At 39.4% G+C, this 17,082-nt stretch overlaps 1 protein-coding gene across 5 annotated transcripts; it reads left to right on the top strand.

Annotated features, from left to right (window-relative positions):
- brdt (bromodomain, testis-specific) lies at positions 1–16,788 on the top strand. Of its 5 annotated transcripts, none has more exons than XM_080431899.1 (21): positions 1–53; positions 5,621–5,890; positions 6,337–6,474; positions 6,590–6,728; positions 8,300–8,454; positions 8,558–8,914; positions 9,083–9,211; positions 9,384–9,632; positions 9,734–9,945; positions 10,075–10,367; positions 10,490–10,603; positions 10,694–10,816; positions 11,619–11,674; positions 11,759–11,930; positions 12,302–12,592; positions 12,890–12,963; positions 13,154–13,211; positions 13,296–13,399; positions 13,523–13,719; positions 14,875–15,103; positions 15,196–16,788. In XM_080431899.1, exons 2-21 carry the CDS (start codon positions 5,699–5,701, stop codon positions 15,259–15,261), a joined length of 3,348 nt encoding a protein of 1,115 aa, XP_080288025.1. In that variant the 5' UTR covers positions 1–53; positions 5,621–5,698; the 3' UTR covers positions 15,262–16,788. The 5 variants fall into 5 exon arrangements, with proteins under 5 accessions (XP_080288025.1, XP_080288024.1, XP_080288026.1 ...); XM_080431898.1 differs by lacking the exon at positions 1–53 and adding an exon at positions 82–1,354; XM_080431900.1 differs by lacking the exon at positions 1–53 and adding an exon at positions 82–1,630 and having other exon boundaries at positions 8,327–8,454.
- The last annotated feature ends 294 nt before the right edge of the window (positions 16,789–17,082 follow it).

Genomic DNA, 17,082 nt, shown 5'->3' with positions numbered 1-17,082 from the left:
AAGATCGACAATTTGTCAACTCGGCTCACTTTGAGCCATGGTGGGACAATTTGGTGTGGATAATATACTACACTACGCTTTTATTTTTATTTGATCAGTAGCCTGCTTGACTAATTTTCGAGGTTGGCGTTTGTTATCAGACTGCATGGTCGAATTATATAAACTTTTTTAGCCTGACTTCGCTTCGATTGTTTCCCGAACTAACATTTTTACGTTCGTGGTCACTCTGTCCTTATACTGTCGAGTGTCTATCCAAGCTAACCATGTTGTAACCAACACGCGTCGTATGTGGATGTGTGTGTGTGTGTGTGCTTGCGTTTTGTCAGTCATGTCCGTGGTGTCGTTACGTAGCACTGCAGTATAAATTAGCGATCAGGACCTACGTCGTGGCAACAAGTGGTGGACGACCGTCGACGAGTCGATCGATCGCTTTCAGCTGCGTTTATGCGGAGCTGCGTTTAATTTTATTCATTAAACGCTTTGTTCAATAGTGACAGAGAATGTTCCAGAACGCCTGGTGACGTCGAGAGAGAGAGGCCGTTAGTTAATCCATCCATGCTGCATTCATTGTAGCCCCGTTTGGAACTTCACTCTGGAGCCATCATGGAGAGAGTGGTTCCAAACGGGCCGGGCTACATTCAGGGTTGCGTTTCGAAAACACCGTTTGGTTTCGGCTTTTGTTGTGATGTGATCCGTGTTGCTATATCATTTACCCTAACAGCACTGATTTCTATTTGATTCTATCTGTTGTACGTACAGGTGTGAGAGGAAAGGTTTTAGTCGTATTCTGAAGAGTTAAAATAATTTTTAACAGTTTTACTGCATTCATGGGCAACGCGGCAGAGCAGATCACGTGGTGTGAACTGACCAATCAGCGACAGTCTTCAACAGTGTTGCCATGTCTGCTTATTATAAGGGACTTTGGGCTTGTTTTTCTGCATATTTTTATTTTTCTGTATTTTTCCAATATTATTTTGTGGTAGTCGTAATAGTTGCGTTTTTTGGGCTTGTTTCTAGAGTATAGTTGTTTATTTGGGGTTGCTTCTCATTGTTGTAATTATTATTTAAACCAGTGGTTCTGAAATATTTTCATCATGGACCACCTGAATTAATATGTAGCCTATTTGTTAAAATAGCAGATCTACAAGCTGTGAGCTTGTAGATCATATAGGTTTAAAGTGCTCATGTGGCCTAAGTTTCTTCTTTTTTGGCTTGTTTTCATAGACCTTGCTTATTTCTCTCACAAAATCTGGCAACACTGGAGTCTTCTACGGTGGGCTATAAATATGAGGCGGTTGCCGTAGAGACGTCGGTCCGCCATGGAAATACCAGACTGTTGTTTATTCTGGAAGCGGTAATAATAAACACTAACTAGCATCATTGATGTTTATTTAAAGATAACGCTTGAGACGTTGTATACGCTGAAGTAAACATTAACACGTAGCCAAAGGTACGTTGACTAAACGTGGCTCTGCTGCAGCATCGACTACATTTAGCTAGCCTGCTAGCTAGATGCTAACTGCGACGTTACACTGGATGCATCGTTGAAAAGAGGAGAATAACAACCTGCACTTGGCAAAGAAACGTCTCAGTTCGGCCACTAAAACACTCGTGTGCCAGAGACGGAAAGGTAAATGTTATGAAATGGTCGTCGATAAGCAAGTTTATAATGTTTGTTTATGCTGCCGCGTTAGCCGCTTAGCAGGCTAGCAAACATTAGCAAGCAACTCTGTTGGCCGCTGGCCACCAAACCGTGCACGCCAGGTGACGTCACATTTGGTCGACACATTGTTTTACTAAAGCGCGTTCTTGTATTTTAATGATATTAAAACCACAACAACACGCACGTAGTTCACGTGACAAAAATGCGGAAGTTTTTTTTTCCTCCTTTCCGGAGGGCCTGTCCTGTGGGCGTGGCAAAATGCGTCACGCTGTTAACTGTAAACACGGACCATGCTGCAGCCTGCAACATACCACACGTTATTCACAACCATTTGATAATATTAAAAACAATGAATCAAGGAGGACGGTGTTGATTATTTTAATTATATTTTACTGCTCAGAGACAGCAATTTCTGGGAGAAATTGACAATGTCTTCCAGCAGTTGAGGTGTTTATAATGGGCAACAGGATAGGTGGGCACTAGGGAAATCTGGGCACCTCGATGTGAAATTGGCTATTTTGTCCAAAAGTTAAATACAATATTTGGAAAATGTTTAAAAGTGAAGTATACATGATTAGAACATGCTTAAACATTCGACAATTGAGGTCTAATATTTCTACAATAGCTACAAAACCTGTATATCCAGTCATTTGGGGCATAAACAATAAGTTTAAGGATAAAATTAAGTCGCATGTATACTTTACATTACTTAGACCATTTTTCAAATATTACATTTTTTAACATTTTGGACAAAATTTTACATCGAGGTACCCAGATGTCCCTAGTGCCCACCTATCCTGTATCCTTATAAGATGCCCGGGATGCCCGGTCAGTATGTTACACAAGATAGATTCTGAAAGGGGTTTTATGGTTGACTTCTGAAAGTGTCGTCTTAGAAATATTTACTTATCTATTTAGCAGCCGTTTAGAAATGCAGAACAAACATGACGGATTAAGAATGGAGTTGGACCAACAAAGCCCCTGTGTTTAAACTAAAATCATCTGACAGTCACATGAATCATGTGTACGTATTAAACTGCCCTTACCTCAGTCTGCACAGGATTGGTTGATTCAGTATTTAGATATTTCATCATTTTATCAGACGCATTGTAGCTTCAAACTTCATTTTAGCCATGATGGATTCATCGAAAACAAGTCCTTGGTTCTGGTGACTCAAGTCATGTTTTTGCAATAACTTTTCTCGTTAATTTAAATGTTTTATTGTATTTTTTTTCCCCCTCTAAAATGTATAAAAATGAAAAGGGGTTTTGAAAAAACATGGCCCCTCACGCATTAGAAGGACAATATCAGTCACCAGAACTAAGGACGGGTGTTTTCGATGAATCTATCATGATAAAAATTGAGTTTGAAGTTACAATGGGTTTGTATGGGAAGGGGGAGTGAATGATATCAAATATCTAAATACTAAATCAAGCAAATCAAAAACTGTCTGGGATGCTCACAATAGCCTGAGTAGACGTTAAAATGACCCCAAACACGTTTGACAGTGAAATATCCCTTTAACTTGTCATTGGAGATTTAATGTTATGGCTGTGGAATTCTGTCTAAAAATTATAATAAATGATGATGCAAGTTGAGGCAAACGAATGTGTACTTGTTAAAAGCAGTGTCATGACTGTGCATTGGAACAATGCTCTATTTTATTTGGAATCGGATGATAAAATAATTGTAATGGGCAATGGACTAGAAGGTGAATGATCTTTAACCAATTCTAAAAGGGAAACATTACATGTGATTTAACAACTTCCAGATTTTCATTTGACATGAACAGGTGCGTAGGAGAGGAACATGTTGAAAGAATAGTCCCACACATTGTCTTAAATTACAAATGTATTAAAGCATTGTTTTGGTCAACTAACTTTAATCAGGTATTTGCCTAATCTGCCTATCTCATCAAAATAATCATCTAACCAATCTCAATTGTGTGGACTTGAACGTGAAATTGTGCAGCGTGAAAAAATATCAGTAAAAGTAAAATATTTACTTGTCGAGTGTTTTTTCTCTAGCTTTAGAATTCGTAATGGACGTGAATATAGATTGTTTTAAAATGTTTTTTGTATACATTATATTTGTGTTGATATAAAATAAAATGGAGAGCAAGATCAAAATAAATTGTAATGTAAATTATTTGGGGGGGTTAAAGTCATCAGTATTTAATTGGGGACCATGAACATAATTGGTAAGTGGTAATGGTCAAGAATTAGCTAGTTAACATTTACTTGCCATACCTCTGTCATTTCTGACGCTGTATGTTTGCTGCGGAGTAGCCCTGCCTGTGTTCTTGGAACATTACACATTTCATGGCAGGGTGATTATAGATTTGCTGGTTGACTATACAAAGTTTATTTTCTAGGATGTCAACTAATAGGTTTTGGACACTAGTTGGATAAATCTATTTTGTTCACTTATATTCCAATTGAGGCATGGTCTGTTTAATTCTGAACTGCTACAGTTATTCTTAATTTATGTTCTATGAGGTATGTTCAGCTTGAGACATACAGGCATAATTTTACTTTCAAATTATTTTCAAGTAGTAAGTAATCATGCTTGAAATTGTGTATTCATGCATTTTTATAGAATATTTGGATTTTAATTGGACCATCTGCAGTGCCTTAGTTTTTTTTTGTCTTGACACATGGCCTTATCAAATCTTCATTGCACTCTCAGTCATTTGAGGAGCTTTGTCACCCCTCTCCAACATCCATCCACCCACCCCACCAGTACTCATTTGTCTTTAAAGCACACCTCTCACATCAGTGACCTGATATGTCCCCTGAATTTTAACAGACAATGTTTTACATTTGCCTAAAGAGCATTAATGAATGTGTGTGTACTAGTGCGTTTCCTACAATTGTTATAGTTGCATACCAGAGACATAATTACTGACATACTTTTTTTGGTTTTAAAATGTACCTTTTTCAGAAACAATTTGTCAACGTACACATTAAAGATTATCTTTAATGTTTATTTCTCAGCTTACACAAATGATTAAATGTGTTTCTCAACACATTAAAGATAATGTGTCTTTAATATGTATGTTGATAAATAGGCCGTTAATGGTTGCTATACTACTGTATATGCATATTATTTTAGATCAACTGGAGGTAATTTTCATTCTAGGGACAACTACAAATATTAACGTTGCAATAGTACTGTAAGTGAGGCAGTAGGTGGCAGCATTAACCATGTTTTGCATTAAAGATGCTTCTTGTTGAAGTTATTGAGCATGCTGACTATTAAACTTGAACGTTTCAATTCTACGTAGTGAAATTATGACTTCAGCTTGTTTCACAGTTTCTAAAGAAAATACACTTAATAATGATCTGAATAAAACTATCATTCTACGTAAAAAAAAAAGAGTTTATAATTTAACTGGCATTTTAGCAGAAATTGTGTCTCTGCTTGTCCGGTTTACCCTGTATTGAAATGGGATTTAAACACTCAAGCCTGGTTGGTGTAACAGTACGATCCATCTGCCAGTTTGTTTTGGCTAGAGATGCAATCGTAGTTTGTTTGAGATGGTGGTCAAATACTCAGCTTGATAATAATTGCAGTGATTGAATTATGAGCATGCTACCGGCTGTGATCACTCACATTACTGAAAGATAAAATGTTTGCCAATTTTGCCAAATATGTGCATGGCAATGTAATGCCAAATCGCAAATGTATGCACATGCCATATACTTATTGCTCCTAATAGGATGGGTAAATGCAGAGGACAGATTTTATATGTGCAAATGTACAATGACAAAATTACACCAAAGGAGTGAGGAATAAATAATTACAGGGGGGAAAGCATTTTGACTTAAAAGCCGTTTTTTGTTTATGTACATATATTTATCTCTGTCATATACAATCTTTAAGAGATGGCTTCAGGCTCACAATATGATGTTTGCTTTTATCTTAGCCCTTAAAATACTCTGCTCTATTTCTTAGGAGATCGTGTAATGAGAGCGGAGCTGCAGTAAAGGAGAAATTGAGACGAGTCTCCCACCGCTGGCTTTGAACAACACAATGTCGAAAGTGTCCCACATCGCCACTATGAGTGGAAACCCCCCTCCTCCAGAGGTCAGAAATCCCAAGAAGCTTGGTCGTGTAACAAATCAGCTTCAGTGTCTGGAGAAGGTGGTGTTCGGAGCGTTATGGAAGCACCAGTTTTCTTGGCCCTTTCGCAGCCCTGTTGATGCAGTGGCGCTAAATATCCCAGTAAGTAGTTAAAATGTATATTGATATATAAAAAAATATGAATTATAACTTTTAAACCTGATACTAAATGCCATCTTGTTCAACTTATCCTGTGGGGGTTTGTTCAGTAAAAGGCGATGAGAACCAAGATGGCATAATACAGTATGTGCCAAATATGATATTCATAAACCACTAACCACCAAATATATTCACTATACTTAACTCTTGGTTTACACAACATTCCACCAGGTAAGTTCACTAATAATTAGAACCCCTTCAATCAGAGAAGGATGCACAGTGGCACTTATTAGTGAAGTTGCCTGTTGGAGAGTGAAAACATGCCTTCAACGGCACATAAAGTAATTGGGGACCTCTGTGTTCAATAATTGGCTTCAAATTAGTTTGTGGTTTTTGTACATAGTGCTTTATTAATCATAATGTCTTTGTTGCTTTCTCTTTTTATTAAGGATTATTACACAATTATAAAAAATCCTATGGACCTGAGCACTATTAAGAAACGTCTTGAGAACAATTATTACTGGAAGGCACTTGAATGTGTACAGGACTTCAGTGCCATGTTCACCAACTGCTATCTCTACAATCGGGTAAGGAAGAGTTGATTTCCCTTATGGTATATTTACTGTACCAAATGTAAATGTTAACAGACTAAGATGGTGGAATCTCATGAGGGGGGGCCTCACTTTACCTTGTTCTCCCCAGCCTGGAGATGACATAGTTCTAATGGCCCAAACCCTGGAGAAGCTTTTCTTACAGCATGTGAACAAAATGCCCAAGGAGGAGTGTGAAGTGTCATCAGTCACCACAAAGACACCAGGGAAAGGGAGGAAGGAAACGACAGGTACAGTACATTGTACACACAGGGGATTCACCCTGCAGGTACAGTACACTGTGCCACACCGGTGCTTTTGAGATGACCGGGTTAATGTCATTCTTCCCCTGAACATCTATTTTGGTCATTTGCAGATATCATCATTATTTCATTATTTTAATTTGATGATATCCTCCAGGTGTCCCTGCTTGCCTTCTACACAGACTTTGTCATCAGCCAACTCAGCTTTTAACTCTTTGACTGCTAGAAATAAAACATAATTTTGCCACTTCACTGCCAGCGATTTTCGAGTGTTTTCACTCACCTTTGAAAAATCATAGAATATTTATCTCCAGTAGGAGCGATCCCCCGAAAGCTTTAAAAGACTTATCCGAGTCTCGTAGAATCGGGGGGGGGAAAGCGAGCTGCTGCGACCATCCGTTCCATAGTTGTGGGCAGTTGAATGTAGGCTGTTTTCGCCAAAAAGCAACACAAACAGCGGAAAAGCCATTCTTCCAGATCGAATTACGGGCTGTTTGTTTTGCGATCACGTGACCCGCTGCTCCTCTCCTTCACAGAGAGCCAAACAGCGCCATCTAGTGAAAACCACTATAAACACAAAATCTCGTCATTCTCGTCATTGGCGGTGTGGGCCATAGCAAAATATGACGAGAAATCTCAAATGCCAGCCAAAGAGTTAACTCATTCTCTGCCATTGACGTGGTTGACGTTTTTTTTCTTCTCCAAAGCCCACACCGCCATTGACGGTTTGAAGTGTTTTGGTGTTTTCAGTGGTTTTCCACTAGATGGCGCTGTTCGCTAGGGAAGCAAAGTGGCAGCAAATCACGTGATCACAAAAAAATATATATCGCGGCGGCACAATTTCCTTTGTCTACGAGTCTACGAGACCCCCCCCACGGCGGGTGGATTGTTGTGAAGAAGAATATTCTATGATTTTTCAAAGGTTAGTGAAAACACTCGGAAATCGCTGGCAGGGGCAGCATAGACAATGTTTTTTTCTGGCAGTTAATGAGTTCATACATTATAATTGCCCTCTATAACACATTTTATTTTTTAAAACACCTTGAATATTGTATTTATTTTAGAAACGGTTCATCTTTTACTCAAGAGGGGCAATGCCCGTTGCAAGTTGATGATGTCATTTGTCCATGTGTGGGCTAGCCCTATGGAATTTATGGACTGCGTGTGCAAAAAATATATAAGAAATGCGATGCTCATATTAACCGTAGGAAGCATTAAGTTGGTTTTTATTTTCACATGCATTCCATAGGGCTAGACCACATATGGACAAATGACATCATCAACTTGTGACGGGCATTGCCCCTATTGAGTGAAAGAAGAACTATTTCTAAAATAAATAAAATATTTAAGGTGTTTTAAATGTATTAATTTTTTTATAGAGGACAATTATAATGTATTAAGGCATATTTGGCTCATTAGCCAGGGATCCTTTTAAATGTCAACATTCGGGTCGTCAATTGAAATCAGTATATTTTGACAACTGAATTTTGGAAAATCACTGGATGTGAGCCCAGTTTTAGAATGATATCTATTGTGGTTCTTGTGTGCGTGTTCATTAGGTCCTCTGAACGTCTCCTCCTGTGCAGGTGCGGTGAAGCCGAGACCTCACTCTCCCTTGTCAGAAGTAGTGTTTCAACAGACTGTAACCGTCATCCCTCCGGAAGCCCTCCACTCCCTCCCAACGCCACAGCTCCCTACACAGATCGACACGGCAGTCAGTACTTTTGTTTTGGGGGGTGTGCTTTCCTATCAACTTTCACAGTATGCAAGTCAGTCAGCAAGTCGTATAACTTTGTCTTGCCTTGTCTTTTATTCAGACTAAAAAGGGTGTTAAGAGGAAAGCAGACACCACAACTTCGGCCGCCCCAGTAATCACTAGGATAGAGCCACCCCCTTGCGAGGTGCAGCCATCTTCTTGCAAGATCATCTCCAGGCGGGGCAGTGGAAGGCCTATAAAACCACCTAAGAAACACCTGCCCGATTCCCCCCCTTCAGGACAGAGGGCTAAACTTTCGGAGCCGCTCAAGCACTGCTGCGATATCTTGAAAGAGATGTATGTAAAGAGGCATTCTCCGTACGCATGGCCCTTCTTTCACCCTGTTGACGCACAGGCTTTGGGCCTGCAGGACTACCATGTTATTATCAAACAGCCTATGGATCTAGGCACCATAAAGGTAAGAGAACATTAATTTAATGTTGATAATGATTCAATGGTTATTGATTGTTGATAAATTAGTATTTATGTTGACTGAGCACAAAATCTGAAGCTTCAGAGAGTCTTCAAATAATTGATGTCTTTGCTTTATTAACCATTAACATTTTTATAATGCATTTCCTTGAAGAAAAAAATGGAGAGACGAGAGTATAAGAACACCCAAGAGTTTGCTGCTGATTTCAGGCTAATGTTCTCGAACTGTTATAAATACAATCCACCTTCCAATGAAGTAGTCCTCATGGCAAGAAGACTGCAGGTATACACAGTCAAATCTAAATGAATTCAACTGAATGTGTCAAATGGACTGTTGCTCTTTACTGTATGTTGTACTGCACCAAAGTTAGTCCTTGAATTCTGCTGACAATAATTCACAATGTACCTCATTTTGAAATACTGCACCACAAATTAACATGTATTTGTGCCTAAAGGATGTGTTTGAGGCCCAATTTTCGAAGATACCAGAAGAACCACAGAGTCACTCCTTGCCTGGTCATAAAGATGGCAGAGGAAATGGGCCTGAATGTCCCCCAAGCTCAGCGAGTAGCGAAGGTGAAAGTTCTTCAGAGCCTGAGAGTTTAGGTTCAGATACAGAGGAGGAAGGAGGGGAGGAAAGACCTAAGGAAAGACCTGAGGAAAAAACTGTGCGAACTGTGCGTCTGGCCACTCTGGAAGAACAGGTTGGTGTGTTCATAAAATATGATTCTGAAGTGCCATTTCAGAATTTTATGTACTTCAGTGCTGTTTAATTTTGTGATCTCATTAATGGCTCGCTTTTCAGTTGAAAGCAGTTCGTGATCAGCTGACGAAAATCGCACAGACACCACTGCTGAAATCAAAGAAGAAAGAGAAGTCTAAGAAAGAGAAGCCTAAGAAAGAGAAGTCCAAAAAAGAGAAGCGACACAAAGAAAAAGACATTAAAAAACAAAAACACTCATCCTCAAGAAGCAAATTTAGAGTACAGAAAACCATCAGCCACAAAGGGTCTTCTCGGTACGTGAACTCCATTTAACTATTGATGTTGAATTTGATGTGGTAGTTGGTGCAAATGACATGGGGAGAACAACCTCCTACAACTTGAGTGGAAGATAATGTGAAACCTTTTTATATGTACTCCTGTAGGCATGGCAAGAAATGCAATATTCAAGCAGTGCCTTTGGAATTGGATGTGGTTCCAGTAGTACCAATGGCTTACCAAGAGAAGAAGAAGTTGAGTCTGGACATAAACAAGTTGCCTAGTGACAAACTTGGCAAGTTGGTGAGCATCATCCAGGCCCGCGAGCCTGCTCTGAAGAACTCCAGTCTAGAAGATGTTGAGATTGACGTTGAAATGCTCAAGCCTTCTACACTGAGGGCTGTGCAAAGATTCATCCTGAAATGTCTTGCGAAGCGGCCCAAGACCAGTGGTGTGGACCGTAAGTACACTGACTCATACTTCCTTAAATAAAAGGCTTCTCTTCTCTAATGAAATGGCAGTTATTTCCATTTTAGGAACTGCAGGGGATTAATGTTGTCTTCGTTCTGTGCAATCCAACAGAAAAAAATCCAGGGAAATCGAAAGGAGGGTTGCCGCCCGGTAAAGCAAACGATGCCGTGAGGTCTCAAGACATCAACAATGTGCAGAGCTCCTCTAAGAAGAAAAAAACAGCAGGCAAATAGTGAATTTTATTATCAGTATGATTCCATTTCATGGTCAATGTTTTCTGGGGCATTCAGTCACACTTTCCCCTCTGTGTAACAGGTCAAGCCACTCCTTTCCCAGAACTCTTACTGGGCCCGCCACCCCGCCTCAGTGAGAGTAGCAGCTCCTCTGACAGCAGTAGTAGTGATTCTAGCACTTCTGACAACAGTGACTGTGAATCAGGTTAGATGCTCTCCTCAGCATTCTCCTCTCACCTACCTCTTTGTTCCTGTCTTATACCACTTTGTGTCTTTCTTTTTCTTTTATCCGCCCCCTACTCTAAATAAAGAAGATAATCTACTGCTAAAGTTCACCATTATTATTATTATAATTTTAGCAGTTTTGTATGGTGGTTGATTCTGAAATGTAGAAAATACATAATTTGTAAAATAGGTCAATATATTTGCACTTGATAAACAACAATTCACATTACTTTACCCCCCAGCCATTCATATCATTATACGAAGAAAGGAAGCGCTGCATTTTAAACTATTGTTTTCATTGGTCACACTTCTGATTCATTTCATGTGCCTTTCATGCTACTACACAGCATGACACATAACATGTCATTGTTTAAATGTATTAATGCATACTAGGCTAATGTTGTTCATTTACTGTTGGTAGGAAAACTTTTCATCTAAATGAATGGATAGTAGTTGTGTGGAAAATATTTGATCCTGTTTGCACTGATAATTATATTTTATATCCCAAGTGTTTCAGAAATAGAAGTTCAAATAAACACATTGTAGGACAGTCAATCCAATATCTTTTACAAGTCTAGTCTGTTTTCAAATTTGAAACTCATGTTCAACAACATTATTTGAATCTTTGACACTCAATGTTGGATACACAATGTTTTAAGGGCATCATGTAAAATCTGTATTGACATTGTAAAAGTATTGGGGAAATATCTTGTCAAAAGCATTTAATTTGCTATGGGGAGTTTTGGCTGAGGATACTGAGAACTGTTGTACATGTCTTTCAGTGCCGAAAGCAAAGAAGCATAAAAGTAAAGACATTTCTCAGAAGTCTAAAATCAAGGTAAATACATGCATACCTGCTTTGTGTCTGGGTAGTCTAGCATTGTTTGTGTTGAATGAAACGTAAGAATGTTATTTCTTCAAGTCAAAGGTGAAGTGCGCTGACCGTAGTGCGCCGATACGGAAGAAGAAAGATGTGATTAAGTTCTCAGCAGAGAGTTGTCGGCCACCTCTTGCCTTGGTTATGGAAGCTAAAGGCCAGTCTACACAGCCATATGCAGCCCAATCTTGTGATGAGATGATTTTATCACCCCCAGGTAATGGTCACATGACAGTTTTTTTCTGTAGCAACTAAGATGAAATGTTAACGATGCATGTTTATCCATGAACATTTTAATGACTGTTGTTAGCCAGTTTTTGATTGTAACTTGGTAATTCAATTGACATGTAACCAGCACAGGTTACCTTAAACTTTGTTCATACAAAAAAAAAACAGGAACTGCACTAGACTATTTCTATTATACTGATGGAAAACAGTTTGGTTGGTCATTTGTTAAACGTATTTGTTGTATTCTATTTTAGCCTATTAGCATTTTTAGACCATTTTATTTTTCTAATGTAATGATTCACTAGTCATTCTCACAGTTTGATCTCTATTCTGCCCTATCCCTGGTCATCCTTGCCACAGCCTTACACAGCCACCTGCCTCAGCTGCCTTCGAGACCTAGTGGCAAAGCAGCACCGCTACCTCCCAAACACTGCGTGACCCCTGGTCAGATTTCTCAGCCCCCTCAACGGGAGTCCCTCCCTGACATTCCCAACACACCCACTAGTGACCCTGCCTCCACATTCCCCTGTTCCCCTCAGGCCCCTGCCCCCTTAAATCCCACACTTCCTCAGTCTCCCTCAGAATCCCAAACACGGGAAGTGAAAATGGTCTCACTTTCTCTCAGTCCTCCTAAGAGGTCTGTACAGGAAGGTAAGGGATCAGTCAAAACATCATGTAGTTGCCACACTATCCCCCCCCCCCCCCCGGCTTGTAGCATGCATGCATGGCCTCGTATGTGTCGTTCAGTCTACTTGGATGTTGTCAGTTTCTGTCTTTCAGCTGATTCTTTGGCTTTGTCTTGATTGGCATGCTAACGCAGTCCCAATATCTCTGTAGCTCTGGCTGTAGGTGCTGTAGTTTTTCATCTCGATTAGCTCTTTGTCGATATATTGCATTTCTGTTTTGAGTCTCAGTCTCTTGATTTTTTTAATTTTTTTTCCCATTCAGATTTGTCTGCACTTTTATCCCCACTGACATCTCCGTGTACAGTTATGTTGGACCCTATGACGACAAGATTTGAGGTAATCCTCAGATTCAAATATGTTTATTGGAGTTTGCTATGTTAACATTCTCTCATCAGACTCTATATATATATATATATATGATGATTGTCCAGTGAATGTGAATGTTTTAAATTCAAGATGACATTGCATAATAGATTAAGACCATAAGATACTAATTCATGTATATTTCTCACGGCTCAACCAACAGTACCCATTGTTGTCGCCTCTACACAGCCCATTGCCATCTTTGAAGGAGAATAGACTCGGTAAGTTACTGGAGGAGTCTAACAAAAACTCTTAATAATAATAACACAAGGCAGAGCATTGTCTAAAGAGTTCAATCCCCCTAGATTCTAGATGCAGAGAGAATGTTCTGGACAGCAGTACTGTGTTGCCTTGCTCTACCACAGACAATAAAGTCTCTGAAGAGGGAAAACCCCAGTTTCCCAAAAAGGTTAGCGTGGTTATTTTTTAAATATATATATATATATTCTACAATATTTGAATCCTTATCTGTTATCATTGTATCTGTGGCTAACAGATCTTAATGTGCCTGATTTTTGTGTTTCTGTTGCAGGAAATTGTCCTGAAAAATGCAGACTCATGGGCTAGTCTGATGAAAACGGCTACTGCCACAACCACTAAAATCAAATCCTCAAGGGAGAGCTTCCAGCAGTTCCGTAAGGCTGCTATGGAAAAGGAAGAACGCGAAAAGGCCTTAAGAAAGATCCAGATGGGGGCCAGCAGGGAGCGAGTGGCGCCTGAAAAGAGCAGGTACTCCCAGAGAAATACTTCATGACATCACCTCCAGTTTATATCTTGCATAACCTCTTTTATTGCTTTTTTAGTGCTTTTTTTTTAGGTAGTTAAATTGACTTGACTACAGTAAGTGACATGACTTTGCCATTTCAGCCATATACAGTATGTATCATACATAGGCCATTTTATTTGCATCCACGCCAGGCCGGAACAGTCAAAGGCGAGGGCTTGTTATGTTAGGGCTGTTCGCCGGTGAACTGCTAATTTTCCAAATTGGCCTGTTACACTATCGGCCTATTTTAGCGCCACCATGAGGCCGATTTTTGTTGTTGTAAAATACATTTTTATCATCAGACGAATCGGTGCACATTATCTCTTCAGTCATGTGATCAAGCACAAAATACCACAAATCATGGACTCGATTGCAGTGACACTTAACTTTCCCTGCACATTCCCTCTTGGCCAAGGAAGAACTGCCACCCTAAATGTTTCAAATATGCCTCATGGTGGCTCTAAAACAGGCCGATTCACCTTTTGGCCTAAAACTCTTGGACCGTAAGTCTTACAATCAAAAATATTTCCCTCTGGATTCTTTGGATCATGACACAACTTCCCGTTTATACATACGTCCATTCCCACCTGACAAAATTTTCCGCTTTATACTGGGAGTGTGCATGCAAAGTTTCACACCGATTGAGCAGCGATGTCCAAGTTCAGCTGTACATAGACGAATGAACAGACAGACAGGGGTGAAAACATTGTTTCTGCCTCCCAGCCTTACGACCTGCTGGTGATTTAAAAAGGATTAGTATTGAATGATAACATAACTTTTGACAAAGTGTATTTATTTCCAATCAAGTTTATTTTCATATATTCATATATTAGTTTTCAACTACTGTATGCTTTAAAAATGGTCATCAGTAATGTCAAGTATAGTGTGAGACGTAGTCGGTGCGCTAAACATGCCACACCACCAGTATGGTGCTTTTAACCATATAAGCCCTAGTGTCCATATTCTGGACATGTCATAAAAGGTGAACATTCGGCTATTTGACTTACAATGAAGTATATAAGATTTAAGTTAAACCATCATAAAGACAGTTTCATCATTGTGGGTTTGCTCAACTCAAAAGGTTTCAAAGTCATTTTGGCCAACTTTTTTCATTTTAGCTTACCAGTATCACCCAGAGCAGAAAGGAAACTCCAACCGGTTAAAGACGATCCTGAATCGCCAGAGAATCTTCGCACTGAGGCCACCACCGTACAGGAATCCAGAGATACAGAATCGAAGAAACCCGAGTCCCCTGTGCCTTCAACACCTCCCTGTGTTCAGTCGTCCCTGGACAGGGACCGAGAGCTGGCCCGCAGAAGAGAGCAAGAGCGCCGCAGACGAGAGGCTGTAAGTACTGCCTCAGTGTCATTTACATGTGCCTTTGTGTCCTGGTGAAACGGTGTCATAACTGCTCTGTGGTTTCATTCTCTACCCCCCAGATGGCTGGTATTGACATGACTATGCAGAGGGACATCATGGCTACATTTGAGAATAACCTGTTCTAACGATTACGCGGGAATCGACAACAGAACGGTTTTCTTTGGTTCACGGCAGGAAAGCTGATATTGTGGAAGTGCAGATGCTGGTTGGTTCTGCAGGCACAGAGTAACGGAATAGTCTAGTCCATAAACAAATGAGGGCTACGTGATGATGACTTCACCTCCAACCTGTACAACCCTTTAAGAACACGCTCTTTAAGATGTAAAAATACCATATATTTAATAAAGGGATCTAGCATTTTCGGTATTTCTAACGGTTTATAGAAAATATCTGCACTAATGCACTGTTTAACTTGTAAGTAATGTTGAAAACTCTTTAAACACTTTGTCTTGTCTTCTGTTTCTTGTCACACTTTGGTGACTCCTATACAGCTGTGTTTGTCATCCTGATTTAACGGGGACATGTTTACATTGTACTTTAATCTCACCTCTTTGATTTAAAGTGGTATTTCACTTTAAAACACTTCCGGGTCAACTTTTGTGTGCACACCAGACAGTATTTGTTGTTTGATTCAATATTGATATATATTTGATATTCATTTTTATCAGACACTCCCCCCTACTATGTAAGGATCATGCCAACTCAGTTGAAAAGTCTCACCAAGAGGCTACCGAGAAGGAGGTAGAGAGGATTCTGGGATTCTTGACGAGTTACCATGATGAACTTCATGTTTTCAATGAGTCTTGAAAACACACAGGCCTGCTTCTGGTGACTGATATTGTCCTAATGCATGAAGGGGCCTTGTCAATAATTTTAAATTAGTCTAACTGGTTAAAATAGAGCTTTACTTTCAGTGGGCTTATAAAGGAGGGGAGCGGGTCTGATAAAACTAATATCAATATCAATTACATTTTGAATCAAGCAACTTAAACTGTCTGGGGTGTACACACAAGCCATAGTTAAAATGACCCCAGAAGTGTTTTAAGTGGAAACCCCTTTAATCTGACCAATTTGCTAGTCTGTTAAACTATATTATGTACGTACTAGTACTATATACTTTGTATGTTTAAGTTACTCAGTATTAACAGCAAACATATGCTAAAGGTAGGGGGGGAATGCTATAGTTGGATGTGTATATATTATGTTCATGTGAATTGTTTGACTCTGGAATGTTCTTTCTTTGTAACATTGTAAGATTTGAGAAAACTCAAATGTTCTTTCATTGCAAGATTTGAGAAAATATTTTTTTTTTCTATGAATGGAAATGTATTTCCTAAAGATGTTGAAGTTTAGTCACATGGCAGTTTCAGATGTGGGACTGAGTTTAAAATATAGATTTCCTTTTTTTTTATATCATCTTTTTGCCAGTGCCATATATTTGTGTCATGTGTATTGCAAGTTATGCTTTATTGTGAAGAATCCTGATAAAACGTTTGGACATATGTACTGTATTTTGTTCATTTGGTTATGCTATTCTGGTGTTATCTTCTGATTATAAAAATGGCACTTTATTCTGTATGGTACAGTTTGTATATGCCAAACAAAATACTTTTTTTTGTTTTTGTATCATCTATTAAAGATATTTTGGGGAAGTGTGTACTACATATTCTTGCCTTCTGTCATAGAGGCAAAGGCAAACCAATAAAGGGAATCTGTAGACCTTGTCAGCTGCAAAATTGTGTAGGATTGTCCCTTTTCCTGTCCTCCACTGTACTCATTCTGTCTGCCAATTCCACTTTCCTGTCTTCCGTCTCACCGGTTCAGGACGTTCTCTTCCCCTTTCAGGCATTGAGGTATTTGGCATTTAGACCAAGGTTTACTCAATTCATCAAGAATAACAACTGTACTAGCCAAGGATGGTACCTGGCCGGTTTGTGCAACCCAAC

The sequence above is a fragment of the Gymnoscopelus braueri genome (assembly GCF_963280865.1).
Source record: "Gymnoscopelus braueri genome assembly, chromosome: 6".
NCBI lineage: Eukaryota > Metazoa > Chordata > Actinopteri > Myctophiformes > Myctophidae > Gymnoscopelus > Gymnoscopelus braueri.
This window is presented reverse-complemented; position numbering and strand designations above follow the sequence as displayed.